This window comes from Nicotiana tabacum, chromosome 6, assembly GCF_000715075.1.
Source record: "Nicotiana tabacum cultivar K326 chromosome 6, ASM71507v2, whole genome shotgun sequence".
In the NCBI taxonomy this organism is placed as follows: Eukaryota; Viridiplantae; Streptophyta; class Magnoliopsida; order Solanales; family Solanaceae; genus Nicotiana; species Nicotiana tabacum.
In genome coordinates, this window is record NC_134085.1 from 143658245 (window position 1) to 143673489 (window position 15245).

Below are 15245 nucleotides of genomic sequence, written 5' to 3' on the forward strand. Positions count from 1 at the left end.
GGAAAACTTCAGCTTTTAATTATTGACAAAAAAACTTCAGCAATAAAACAATCATATAAAATTTAATATAATATCTTCTTCGTTGTGTTATTTGCCAGCTCGTTATCTAAATAACTTCAGCTTAGAATGTTAGAATTCACCGTCAAATAGATTTAGAATTGCAAATTCAGTATATCAGTGAAGTTTGTCAAACAACTTCAATCAATCAATCAGAAAACATATAATTCAAAAACTATTTTGAATTCTGGAGATGAATTTGAATACTTACAATGTATTTGAATTTGAATTCAGAATTTGAATTTGAATGCGAGACGCGTTCTCAGGAGAGACGGATTGATGGAGGAGATCTGGAATTTGAATCTGGGAATACGGAGGAGAGACAGACTCTTATATGTTTTGGAAGGGGTATAATTGTCATATTATTACGGATTTTTTGTTAGTTAGTTAGGAAATCAATAGTTTTTAAAAATAGGGTATAGGTTAAAAGGTGGTATAAAAATAGTGTACGACTGCAAATCTCCCTACGTACTCGGAGTCGGTCCAAGCCCATGTGCACAAAGATATACAAGATATTTTCATATGTATCCATTTTTGACCACTATTAAAGTTATATTCGTATTGTACAAAATTTTGTAAAGTATGCCCGTTTGGATTTGAATTAGTTCAATCTCTTCAATGAAACTTCAGAAATTAAATCTGAAGTTCCTCTATCTTTCAAATGCAACTTCAAAAATTCAAATCTTAAGTTCTTCTATCTTTCAAATGCAACTTCAGATTTCGAATCTTAAGTTGTGAAACATAGACTTGTTTTTCGAATTTCAACAATCTAATATACGATTTTAATGTCCAAATGAGCTCAAATTTGAAACTGTTGGACTTTAAGCTATTGGGCTTTAAAGTAGAAGAAGTGTGAATTGGAAATGGAGGGAAATAAAATGGAGGGAAAATGAAAATTTGAAGAAGTGAACTTTTGTCTTGCACTTTGTCCCTCATTGGTGAGGGACAATCACATTTGTGTGCTTATATATAGATTCACTTCTTAAAGCTCTTAAAAGGAGTTGAAGAGAATGAACCCTCGCGCCGTCGTCGTCGCTCGCTCGGCTTCGGCTTTGTCAAATGACCGATAAGATTATTTTTTGGATAAAATTTATTTAATTATTTAATAATTAATTAAATGCCAAATCACTGCTGAAACTACGCCAGAACCCTGCTGAAAGTTGAGAAGGCCTCGCTGCCCGCGTTTCTGCCACGACTGCGGTAGAATCGCGGCAGTCAGGTTCAGAGGGCCTCTCTGGCCGCGGTTTTGCCGCGATCGCGGTAGAACCGCGGCAGGCCGCGTATTTTCTGAAAAGGCACCTTTCTAGACACCTCTTCTGATATATGTTTATAAATTCTGAGGCAAGGCTGCATCTTCAAAATACGAAAAACAGTCCACTTCTTTCTTTCTGAATATACTGCATCCTAATTCGCAGTCTCTCTCTCAAATTCGTAAGTGTGATTTTGCTCCGTTCTTTGAGTTCGCTGGTATCCTGCAGTTTGTATTGCCACTGTTGCAGGAAGGTTTATTCCGTTTTATCCTGGGAGGATTTAATCCATTACCTTGGCAACGTGTGAGGGGGTTAAAATTCCTTAAGGACGCACAAGAAAAATTGTGGACTCGGAATATTTCTGATTCTTTACTATTTTATACATTTCTTTATTCTTCTAACAGTTTTCTGATTTTTGTTTTAACACAGTTACTCTCACAGAAACATAGCTTTCAAATATCACAAAGAACAAATCTCAATCGTCATATTGGCAAAACAACAACAATTTAACAAACCCATTTTTCAACTGAGAAGTAGAAGAAACTCTAAGCACAAAGAAGAAGAAAATATCAATAAAGAAAGAAGAAGAGAAAAGTGTATGCATATGAAGTTATTTAAAAAGTAGGTACAATTCAATGAGTGTTGCAAAACTGGGCGCCTCAATAGCCAAGTTGATACTTGGTAGGACTAACCAAACAAATCACATATGATCTAGCAGTCTAGTTAGTACTGGTCCAGTTAGAGTCTCCTGCTTAACAGTTGTGGTTTTTCAATTCTTATTGTTCCTCTTCTTCAATTCCATTCATCTTCCCCATAATTTATATATGAAAAATAATAAGAGAAGCTGATAAAAGATAAATTAATAGCATAATTGTTTTCAGGTAAATTCTGCTGGGATTCTTCAAATGATATTTTCTAGTATCATCCCTATGATTTATAGTTTAAAGTAGAGTAATAAAAAGTACTATAAATGTAAGTAAGAATCTACTGAGTAGTAGTCTTTCTTTCGTAATACCTAAATAGAGCTCTATCTCTAGCCTTCAGGATATAACAACGCTGGTGATGATCATATTGGTGCCAAATGCTCAAGAAAAGATCATTAATTATATTTCAACAACAAACATTAAAGATGTATGAAAAGCTAATCGAAATTGGACGTACGACTGGACATTCTTAATCCTATATATTAGTCCCATTATTACATTAATTTATGACATTTGTCCTTGGACTTGGTATAGATCGTTCTCAAATATGAGTCAATTTGACATAAGAATTTGGACCTTTGTGTGCCCACTCTTTTCTCCTACATTTCATTCTCCAATACTGCACTAGCAGTTTGTGGAGGATTTCTCTCTCTCTCAACTTGCCTGCCGATTGAATCCTACTAGTCCCATTATTACATTAATTTATGACATTTGTCCTTGGACTTGGTATAGATCGCTCTCAAATATGAGTTAATTTGACAGAAGAATTTGGACCTTGGTGTGCCCCCTCTTTTTTCCTACATTTCTCCTAATTTGACATTTTTATTTTGTGCTTCAACAACTTCATTCTGCTTGCTTTCTTTATGTTTTGGGTTTGTCTCAAAACTATGCTCTTTCAGCCGGTTTAGTATAATAATTTCAAATCAATGCAAGCCATAGCAAGTGTTTGGGAAGTCGGCCAACTGTGTGTTTTCAACTTATTGTTTAAGTGTTCGAATTTGATGTACATATCCTACTTATATCTCATTCTCAATTCATATATGCAAATTGATATTCGCATGACCTTAGTGAATGAAATTATATGTTGGCTGTTGCGGAAGCCAAATGTATAGAGTGTGAATAAGTCACAACTACTATACCAAAAATTATGACAGCCACCAAATAATAAATAAGACAATAAAGCAATAATAAAGGGAACACCAGAATTTACGAGGTTCGGCTAATTCTGCCTACTCCTCGGACACAACCAAATATTTTATTCCACTCCAAAATACAAGTGAAATAATACTAAAGAGAGAAGATACAAATGCCTTAAACAGATGAGAAGGCAAATGAGAGGTGTGTCTCAATCCTAAACATTAGGCCTTCTTTTATAGGGGAAAAATCCCCTCCAAACTTAACTCCCAACCAATGTGGGACTTTGGCATTTTGCCAAACTTCAACAAATCTCCACCTTGGCAAAATTCCACATTTTCAATTCTCTCTCAATAACAAATTTTGGTTGTGTCTTCATCTTCAATCTTCAGTGTTCAACAATGTTGATCAAATCCAAACAATGTTGAAACTTGACCGCAGTCACCACCTTTGTCAGCATATCAGCAGGATTCTCTGTAGTATGAATTTTCTTCACCGTGACTCCACCTTCTTCTATGATTTCTCGTACGAAATGATACCGAACATCAATGTGCTTCGTCCTTGCATGATAAACTTGGTTCTTTGCTAATTGAATAGCACTTTGACTATCACAAAAAATTGTGATACCTTTTTGTTCAACACCAAGCTCCTTTAGCAATCCTTGAAGCCAAATTGCCTCTTTCACAGCATCTGTAATAGCCATGTACTCTGCCTCTGTTGTAGACAAAGCAACTGTTGACTGCAAAGTAGACTTCCAACTAACTGGTGCCTTTGCAAAAGTAAACACATAACCAGTAGTTGATCTTCGTTTGTCCATATCACCCGCAAAATCTGAGTCACAATATCCAACTACAGACTGATTGTCTTCCTGCTCAAAAACTAACCCGACATCTACAGTATTATGAATATACCGTAGAATCCACTTCACAGCTTGCCAATGCTCCTTCCCTGGATTGTGCATATATCTGCTAATAACTCCAACAGCTTGTGAAATGTCAGGCCTTGTGCAAACCATTGCATACATCAAGCTACCAACAACATTTGCGTATGGTACCTTTGACATATACTCTCGTTCAGCTTCATCCATTGGCGACATAGTAGTACTTAGCTTAAAATGGGAAGCAAGTGGAGTACTAACTGGCTTAGTCTTGTCATCTATGCCAAAACGTTGAAGTACTCTCTTCAAATATTCCTTTTGAGATAAACAGAGTTTCTTTGAACGTCTATCTCTAATTATCTCCATGCCAAGAATTTTCTTTGCCTCACCCAAATCCTTCATCTCGAACTCCTTCTTCAGTTGAATCTTCAACTTATCAATTTCTTCCGAATTCTTGGAAGCTATCAACATATCATCAACATATAGGAGAAGATATACAAAGGAACCATCTTTAAGCTTGTGCAAATACACACAATGATCGTATTTGCTTCTCTTGTACCCTTGCCGCAACATAAACTCGTCAAATCGCTTGTACCATTGTCTAGAAGATTGTTTCAATCCGTACAACGATTTTTCAAGTTTGCACACCATATTTTCTTTTCCAGCAACTTTGAATCCTTCTGGCTGAGTCATGTAGATTTCCTCCTCCAAGTTTCCATGTAAAAACGCAGTTTTTACATCCATCTGAACTAGTTCCAAATCCAATTGTGCTACCAAAGCCAACATAATTCTAATGGAGGAATGTTTTACAACTGGAGAAAACACTTCATTGTAATCAATTCCCTCCTTTTGAGCATATCCTTTGGCCACCAATCTTGCTTTGTAGCGAACATCTACTTGGTTAGGAAATCCTTCCTTCTTTGCAAATACCCATTTGCACCCAATTGCTTTCTTTCCCTTCGGGAGATTGGCCAATCTCCATGTATGATTCTGATGAAGGGACTGTATCTCATCATTCATGGCAATCCTCCACTTATCTTCTTCTGAACTTTGAACAGCGTCTTTATAAGTAGTAGGAACATCATCAGCTACAATTGAGGTTGCACAAGCAACCGTCTCTATGAGACGAACAGGTTTCGTTATTGTTCTTTTTGGCCTGCTGGTTGCTATTGATTCAAGTTGTTGTTGAGATTCCTGAGTTGGAATCTCCTCTACTGGCTCTCCTTCCAGAGGGTAATCTTCATTTGTTTCCTCCTCTGCTTCTTGTGTAGGAAAAATAAATTTTCCCTCAAACTCCACCTGCTTAGAAGCACCTTCATTTTGTTTGGTATCTTCTGTTACCTTATTTACCATAGCAAATTCATCAAAGGTAACATCTCTGCTGAATATTACTTTCTTTGTCATAGGGCACCATAAGCGATATCCTTTGACTCCAGAAGTAATTCCCATAAAAATAGCCTTCTTTGCCCTTGGATCCAATTTTGACTCCGTCACATGATAATATGCAGTTGAGCCAAACACGTGCAAAGAGTTATAATCTACAGCAGGTTTTCCGTACCATTTTTCAAATGGTGTTTTGCCATCAATAGCAGCAGATGGTAGACGATTAATGAGGTGGCATGCATATGTAATTGCCTCAGCCCAAAATTCTTTGCCCAAGCCAGCATTGGACAACATACACCGTACCTTCTCCAGCAAGGTCCGGTTCATACGTTCTGCCATTCCATTCTGTTGTGGTGTATGTCTAACAGTGAAGTGTCGGACGATGCCATCATTTTCACAGACCTTATTGAAATGATCATTTTTGTATTCACCTCCATTGTCTGTGCGAATACACTTGATCCTCCTGCCTGTTTGATTCTCCACCATCGTCTTCCATTTGAGAAAAATTCCCAGCACTTCATCTTTGTTTTTCATTGTATACACCCACACTCTTCGAGAAAAATCATCAACAAAGGTTACAAAATAGTGCTTCCCACCCAATGAAGGTGTTTTGGAAGGACCCCAAACATCAGAGTATACATAATCCAAAATGCCTTTAGTATTATGGATCACTGTACCAAATTTAACCCTTGTCTGTTTCCCTTTGACACAATGCTCACAAAACTCCAAGTTGCAAGCCTTTACTCCTTTTAACAATCCTTGATCTGATAGAGTTTTCAAGGATTTTCCTCCAGCATGTCCCAAGCGCATGTGCCATAGCTTGGTTGCTTCTGCCTCTTTGTCGTCACTGGATGTCACTGTCGCTGTCCCAATAACTGTACTGCCACGATAGCGGTACATATTATTATTCTTCCGATTAGCCTTCATTACCACTAGTGCACCGGAGCATACTCTCATCACTCCATTTTCTGCAATGATTTTGAACCCTTTTGATTCTAGGGCTCCCATAGAGATGAGATTCTTCTTCAAATCCGGTACATATCGAACATCTATCAATGTTCTGATCATTCCATCATGGTTCCTTAATCGTATTGAACCAATGCCATATGAGGTAAGAGGGCTGTTATCCGCTGTGTGGACGATTCCATATTCTCCTTCTTGAAATTCCACGAACCAGTCCCTGTTGGGACACATATGATAGCTACAAGCCGAGTCCATCAACCATATGTCTGAAGATGTTGATGACTCTGTTGTAACTAATGAGAAGTCTGAATCATCACAATCAGCTACATTTGAATCCATAATGGCCTTTCCATTGTTATGTTTGGCCTTATTCTTCAACTTCGGACAGTCTTTCTTCCAGTGCCCTTTTTCTCGACAAAAGGCACATTCATCTTTGCTGGGTCTGGATCTTGACTTGGATCTTCCCTTCTTTGTCCTCGTTTGATTTTGAGGACGACCCCTCACAAATAGTGCTTCTCCTTCTCCGCCCTTCTGTTTTTCTCGCTTTCTTTGTTCATAGTTGTACAAAGCCGAACAAACTTCTCTGAGAGAAACTTCGTCATTTCCATGGAGTAGAGTAGTTTCAAGGTGCTCGTACTCATCAGGAAGTGACGCCAACAACATCAAGGCCAAGTCACCATCATCATAAGTTGTATCCATATTTTGCAAATCTGTAACCAACTTATTGAAACTGGTGATATGTTCATTCATCGTGGTACCAGGAACATAGGTGAAGTGAAACAGTCTCTTCTTCATGTACAATTTATTTTGACTGTTTTTCTTCAAAAATTTATCCTCCAGTGCTTTCCATAATTTACATGCAGAAGTTTCCTTTGTGTATGGATATTTCTGCTCTCTAGCAAGGTAGGATCGAATGGTACCGCAAGCAACACGGTTGATAATTCTCCAATTTTCTTCTCCAATAACATCTGGTTTCTTTTCTTCAATGGCCAGATCTAGCCCTTGTTGAAAAAGGACATCTAGAACCTCGCCTTGCCACATCCCAAAATGTCCGGACCCGTCAAATATTTCGACCGCAAATTTCGCATTTGACACAATTCTTGTCATAAGCGAAGATGCCAATGATGACGTATTGTTGACACTTGATGTAGATTCTTCTTGTTTATTGTCTCCCATCTTTGACACAAATATTATTTAATAGCTGACGACACAAATCAAGATTATTTCCTTTCTGGTGTGGAAGATCAGACTAAGCTGCAACCACAGAGCATACTCAGACAGAACCTTGACTCAGTTACCAAGATAAATCTTTTCTGATGTGGAAGATCAGACTATGCTGCAACCACAGAGCATACTTAGACAGTACCTTGGCTCTGATACCAATTGTTGCGGAAGCCAAATGTATAGAGTGTGAATAAGTCACAACTACTATACCAAAAATTATGACAGCCACCAAATAATAAATAAGACAATAAAGCAATAATAAAGGGAACACCAGAATTTACGAGGTTCGGCTAATTCTGCCTACTCCTCGGACACAACCAAATATTTTATTCCACTCCAAAATACAAGTGAAATAATACTAAAGAGAGAAGATACAAATGCCTTAAACAGATGAGAAGGCAAATGAGAGGTGTGTCTCAATCCTAAACATTAGGCCTTCTTTTATAGGGGAAAAATCCCCTCCAAACTTAACTCCCAACCAATGTGGGACTTTGGCATTTTGCCAAACTTCAACAGAGGCAATTAATTGCCAGTCTGCTTTTTTGCTTTCAGTTCATGACACAGTTGTTATCCCGAGCCAAAAGAGAAGGAAAGTCTTAGTTTTGATGGCATCTGAAGGGGAGATATTCAGCCTCTCTGGTCCATTATTCCTCACTTCTATCGATTGGTAAGGGTATCTATTAAGCTTAGCTTTGAGATAGTTCAAGATTTTAATCTGAGATTCTTTTCAAATTAAAAAAAGAGAAGCTATAATTCTTCAAATTTGGAATAGAATCTATATATGAACTCTTCCTTTGCTACAACTTTCAAAGGATGGATTAATTTGACTTCTAGGTCGCATTAGACATTCCGTAAATTAGGACAAATTAGAACTTTATCTTTTGTTAGAAATTAGAAATTTAAAATTTAAGTCAAGTTTTCATCATTTTCACAGGAGAAATACAGATCATAGGAGGTGTGTAGCAGTCAGCTTAGTGCAGAGTGTGTACGTTCTTGAACTCGACCGCCAGCAAAATCGCCAAGGTCCTAAAGCCCTAGCTCCACCCTGGTGGGAATTCTTCCATTTTCGTTTAATCCAACGCTTGAGGGACTGTGAAGACCATTCTTACTTTGGCGCCATTTTCGAATACACATTTCCAAATTCCCATTTGAACTACTCCTATTACTCAACCCACACTCAGAATCAAAATCAAAATAAGAATCAGAACCAGTATCATCAGAATCCACCAAAGTATGTGTTCGCCTTTCGAGGCACAGTTGCCAAAAAAGACAGCAGATCACAGGACTTCAAATTGGACCTTCGAGTCATTCGCAATAATCTTCACAATAGCTCTCGCTTCTCTATTGCCTCTCAAGTTGTAGAAAGCACTGTTAACAATAACGCGGCCTCAGATATTTGGCTAGCCGGTCATTCATTAGGTTCTGCAATTGCATTAACAATTGGAAGGGATATGGTAATTGAAAGGGGCATTCATCTCGAAACATATTTGTTTAATCAACCATTTGTATCTCTTCCAATAGAGAAAATCAAGAACGAGAAATTGAAGCATGGAGTCCGCTTTACTCATAGTGTTGTCAAAGCTGGACTTGCTGTTGTCGTCAAAATCCAGAAGCCAGAGCGTCCACATAAAAATGATCATTTTACTATATTATCTGCATGGGTTCCTTATTTGTTTGTGAATCCATCAGATCCTATTTGCTCAGAATATGTTGGATATTTCGAACATCGGGAAAAGATGATTGCGATTGGCGCTGGGAAAATCGAACGAATTGCGACACAGAATTCAATAAGAAGTATTATTTCGACTGCTATAGGAAAAGAGTCGGTACCGTCGCACCTACTACCTTCGGCTTTTGTTAGTGTTAATTCGAGTCCTTCTCCAGATTTTAATCGAGCTCATGGAATCGACCAATGGTGGAAACCTGATTTGCAGTGCAACTGCAAGCTTTACCAGTGCAACCTGTGAATTTATAGAACCTGTGGCTTATGTGGCACAAAGTGTACAAAGTTGGCGTGCCTAATTATTTATTTACTAGTAAATATGGCCGCGCTTCGCGCAATGCATTAGTCCATTTTTTTCCCCAGTTCTATGCCAAATCTCGAAAAGATTTGCTCGTTGCTATTTCAATATTTCCATTACTGTAAGTAACTATTATCATAATAGATCTCTTTAGAAGTTATTTTACCAAATGTTAAAATGTAGCTGCAAAAAATACCTTATTAGTACTGGCGAGCGAGTACTATATTCAGCACTGAGTAAATCATGCAAGGGCGTAACACTTCCTCACAATATCTTCTTCCTAGACAGAAAAAAGGCACTATGTACGTCCATAGGTCAAACATGAAAAAATACAATCAACACTGAATAAATCAAACTGGAAAACTGTATTATTTCTTTGATTAATTATCCTCTAAAATACACCGCTAAGTAGATTATCCTGCAATGGGTTATCAAATTGACTCATAAATCAGATCAGGCAATTCAAGAGCCATAAGAAATATTTGCAGAAGAATATATTAAATATTTAAAGTTAAAATAACTCTCAAGATTTCGAGAGGAAATACAAAAAGATCAAACTTAGAAACGTTAAATGGAACTGTTCTCGCTATATATGGGAGCTTAGGCAACATGTCGTCGCGCTAAACAACACAAAGCCCCAATTGCGATAAAACGATAAGAAGACGGATGTAAGTCAAAGATGACATTAAGTAATGAGTACAACACACTTCACACTTCTTATGGAATGCCGAGGATTTCTCCATAGATGTACTAATTATCTCTCATATTACATTCAACCCAAAGAGAACGGGCTATGTCAACCAAATTTGAATGATAACATAAATGAATTCAGTGGAACATAAACTCATCATCGCAAATCACTACTACTCCCTTCGTTCCAATTTATGTGAACATGTTTGACTGGGCACGAAATTTAAGAAAAAATAAAGATTTTGGAATTTATGGTACTAAACAAGTCAAAAAGGGATCTAGAGTATTTGTGTGGTCATAAAAGCTTTTTATTAAGGGTAGAATTGTAAGTTTAAGTTAAATTGTTTCCAAATTTAGAAAGAGTCATTCTTTTTTGGAACAGACCAAAAAGGAAATAGATTCACATAAAGTGGAATGGACAGAGTAACATTTATTAGTAAAATTAAGAAAGGAAAGGCCATAAGTGTTTTGATTTCTGGAAGGCAACCAGATCCTTCCAAGCTCTTAATGAAAAGCATAGTAATTACTGCTACAATTTGTCTATATTTTGAGAGAACAGATAAAACTCTAAGGGTGTGTTTGGTATAACGGAAAATATTGTTTAACAAGTAGTAATCTTATTTATTTTTTGGTGTTTGATACGCAAATTAAGAAAAATGACTTCTCAAGAGTATTCATAAATAATTTAGATATAATAAACATGAATCCATAAACTTTCGAACCAACAACCTTCCGGACCCACAAATTTCATAAACTTTCGTACCGTTAAATTTTCAAAACCGCGGAATTTCGAACCCGTAAACTTCCAAACACATAAACATCCGAACTCATAATTTTGGAACTTGTAAAATTTTGAGCCTTTAAACCGATAAACAATAAAATTAAAACTTATAATAGAAAAATAGAAATTTAAATTACAAAAAATAAAAAAAAATAAAAATTGTGCGAAGGTGGGGGCGGGGTTGGGGTGAGTGGTGGGTGATGCAGAAAAATGGAAAAATAGAAATTTGAAATTGCAAAAAAAAAAAAAAAATTAAAGTAAAAAAAAATATATTTTTTGCGCGGGGGGAGGGGTAGTTGGGTGAGTGGTAACGGAAAACTGAAATTTGAAATAAAACAACCCTTTTTTTTTGAAAGGGGGTGAATTGGTGAGAGTGGGGAAGGTTGAGAAGGAGCTTTGGAAAATGTTTTCCCTTCTCTTGATAAGGAAAACATTTTCCTCTAATTGAAGGAAAATGAATTGATAAGGAAAATATTTTCCAAAACATTTAAGCCAACCAAACATGGGAAAATTGAAAAACATTTTTCGGAAAATATTTTCATTCGTACCAAACACACCCCTAATCTTACAAACTTTTGAAATCCCCTGTAATAAAACCTTCCGTTTATCATTGCTTTATAAATTTATATTTTTGTAAAGATAACTTTTGTTTGAACTGAGGAACTTCTGTTTTTGTTCTGAATAGTCTTAGGAACCAAAATTTGGAGAGCAAGTAAAGATGTATCATCACAACAAAAGCCAATAAAATAACTTCAACCGCATATTAATTAGTTGAATTTAAAGACATGCGAGACGAACAAAATCAAATAACTATAATGTTTTTCTGTAGAAGCGTCTGTTCAACTGTCCTGCACAAAAAAGAGAAGAGAAAAATCTACCATTACTCTCGTAGAAAGCAGGATTTCCTGAATCCGTAGGAAAGGTCAACCTATATCTAAATGCTTTTTTACGAACACTTTATTGGCCTTTTTTTTGCATAACTAAGTAGGTAACAACTTTTGATTCAGTTCTTCTTCACTGCACTGTGAATGAGGAATGAATTTAGAGATTACAAGAGGATAGAAATAAATTCGACAGAGGCGAAGTAAATGAACAATAGACAAAAACAAAAAGATAGATAGAGATTGTTTAACCAATTACAGAGGATGAAAAGAATATCGACAGAGGTGAAGCAAATAACAATAGGAAAAAGAAGATAGAGAAGAAAGACAGTAGCACCAATTAGCGGAGGATGAAAAGAAATTCGAGCGAGTAAAAGAATTAGCGTGGAAGTGGTTGTGTTTATGAATACCGAGATTTATTGAATCGGTGATTTTTAGAAACGGAGAATTTTGATGATGTAAAATTATAGGGAAATGGCCAAAAAAACGTAGATAAAGATAAATGGAAGTCCTGGAAAATGTGATGTGCCACGTAACCGGTAGAATGCCCCTGAATCTACAATATTGTTTAGTATTTATTATATAGTTAATAAATAAATTGGAATTAGTATCAAAAGGTTGCATTTACCAGAGGAATCCAAAAAAGAGTTCACATGTTTAAGTAAAAGAGATTTTTACAAATACATTACATGAGTTGTCATCACTCATCAGATAGTGTTAGCTCGTCTTTTAATTTACCTTCTCACACTTTCACATATAAAATATTTGTCTTTTAACATTGAAGCAAAATGCATAAACCATTTATAAGTTGTTCATAATAAAATTGTCTATTTTTACTCAAATTTCTATTTTACTTTTCACTTTTAAAGAAAAAAGTTATATAAGGGGAAAATACTAAAAGATCTTGATGCATTAGTTAATTACATTATATATATATATATATATATATATATATATATATATATATATATATATATATATATATATATATATATATATATATATATATATATATATATATATATATATATATATATATATATATATATATATATATATATATATATATATATATATATATATATGTTTTCTGAATTAATAGAAATTTTCTTTTTCATTGGATGAATCTGAATTTGTTTTATTTGCAGTTATACTGTTTTCTTTTCCAAGCTGAGACTACCCATTAAAACGTTAAAAGAAGAAAAATACACAACCTATTTATTTATTTAGAATTTATAATAAATATAACTTGACCTCTTTTAACATTTTGGTTTTTGGGAAACAATATAAACCATCATGGCCTGCTCAATGAGACATGTAATCTCTTCAATACGGAAAAGGCATAAGCACCCTTAAATTTCAGGCTGATTTCAATTAAACACTCAATTTTTATGGGGTCCTATTACTCGCTCGACTTTTTTGAAATGGTATAAATACATTCTTGAGTGATGATTGTATAGGTTCAAATTTGGTAACCACGATAACGGTTAAGCAAGACAAAGGACAGGGTCGACCACGATACAATGACTGAAGGTCGTCCTCATAAAAGCTGACTCCAGAAGCGGGCAGCTGAGTGTCACGACCCGGATTTTCCACCCTTGGGAGTCGTGATGACGCCTATTCGTGAAAGCTAGGCAAGCCGCGTAATATAGAATCCCTAACTCTTTTATTTAGCCTTTTTAACAATTTAAATCAACATGCGATTAACAATGAAATATCAACGATCGATAAATACATGCGGAAGACTTAATCTGATAACTTAGCCAAAACCAGTACGGCAATACCAACATACGTCTCTACCCGGAATCCGGTGTCACAGTATCACGGACTGTCTACGAATACTACATACAAATATCTGAAAAGAAAAGTATAATCTGTCTCGGAAGTAATGAAAACAGAATAAATATAAAGATAGAAGAGAACATCGGGCCTGCGGACGCCTGCAGGACTACTTCGGGATCTTTAACTGGACTGAAGGCAGTCACCCAATGCTACGGTCCAAAAGTTGCCGCTCCAGGATCTGCACATAGTGCAGAGTGTAGTATCAGCATAACCGACCCTATGTGCTGGTAAGTGCCTGGCCTAACCCTGGTGAAGTAGTGACGAGGCTAGGACCAGACTACCAAATAAACCTGTACAGTTATATAATATGCAGCGGAAAATAAAACAGGAATAAACAAGTAAAGATGGGAGGGGGTACATGTTGTGGGGGAATATGACTACCAACAGTAAATTAAGAGAAAAGCACAAGAACAATTTAGAATTTACAGCAAAACAATAAGGAACTCGTAACCAATCTATGAACACTTCGTATTATCAATTGTTGCGGCGCGCAACCCGATCCCAAAACATAATAACTCTGTTGTGGTGTGCAACTCGATCCATATCATTTATCACTGTTGTGGCGTGCAACCCGATTCAATTATATTATTGTTGCGGCGTGCAACCCGATCCAAATGTAGGATTGTTGCTGCGTGCAACCCGATCCAAATATAATATTGTTGCGGCGTGCAACCTGATTCAAATATAATATTGTTACGGCGTGCAACCCGATCCAAATATAATATTGTTGCGGTGCGCAACCCGATCCACATATACAGTTCAACACCAACCACAACAAGAGTCCCGACAAGGGATCAATAAGGAAACAACACTATCCCGGCAAGGAAATCGACAGTATAAGTAATTACGTCCCGGCAAGGAAATATCAGCTATAACCGAACTTGTTCCAACATCTAACTACCTCAACTAGCACCAATACTCAATCATAAATAATTTCCACGAGGATAATATGTCACGACCCAAAATCTCACCTGTCGTGATGGCGCCTATTGTGGTACAAGGCAAGTCTCAACTCAATATCTCAACACAGTAGAACTTTTAAATAAAGGCAGAAGCAGTTAATATTAAATAAAACCTTTTAGAACATGATATAACTCCAAAAGTACTAAACAATCCATCCCCAAAACCCGGTGTCACTGAGTGCATGAACATCTAAATGATAACAACATCCGGCTGATAAAACACTGCCTGAAAATACAGAACAGTACAACATGAAAGGAAAGGAGAGTCAAGGCTAGCGAATGCCATGCAGCTATCTCAATAGTCTCCTGAGTCTGACTCCTCAATCAGCAACCGCCGTGACCAGAAGTGTCTAGATCTGTACACGAGGTACAGGGGGTAATATGAGTACACCAATTCAGTAAGTAACAGAAATAAATAAGAAACTGAGAAGTAGTGACGAGCTATGCAAATACAGTTATCTCAATAACTTTCAAAT

At 36.4% G+C, this 15245-nt stretch overlaps 1 protein-coding gene across 1 annotated transcript; it reads left to right on the plus strand.

The window, feature by feature from the left end:
* Window positions 1-8132: 8132 nt before the first annotated feature.
* On the plus strand, window positions 8133-9727 carry LOC107794233 (GDSL esterase/lipase At4g10955-like). The gene is made up of 2 exons (XM_016616714.2): window positions 8133-8259; window positions 8527-9727. The coding sequence occupies exons 1-2, from the start codon at window positions 8198-8200 to the stop codon at window positions 9557-9559; spliced, it is 1095 nt and encodes a 364-aa protein (XP_016472200.1). The 5' UTR covers window positions 8133-8197; the 3' UTR covers window positions 9560-9727.
* The last annotated feature ends 5518 nt before the right edge of the window (window positions 9728-15245 follow it).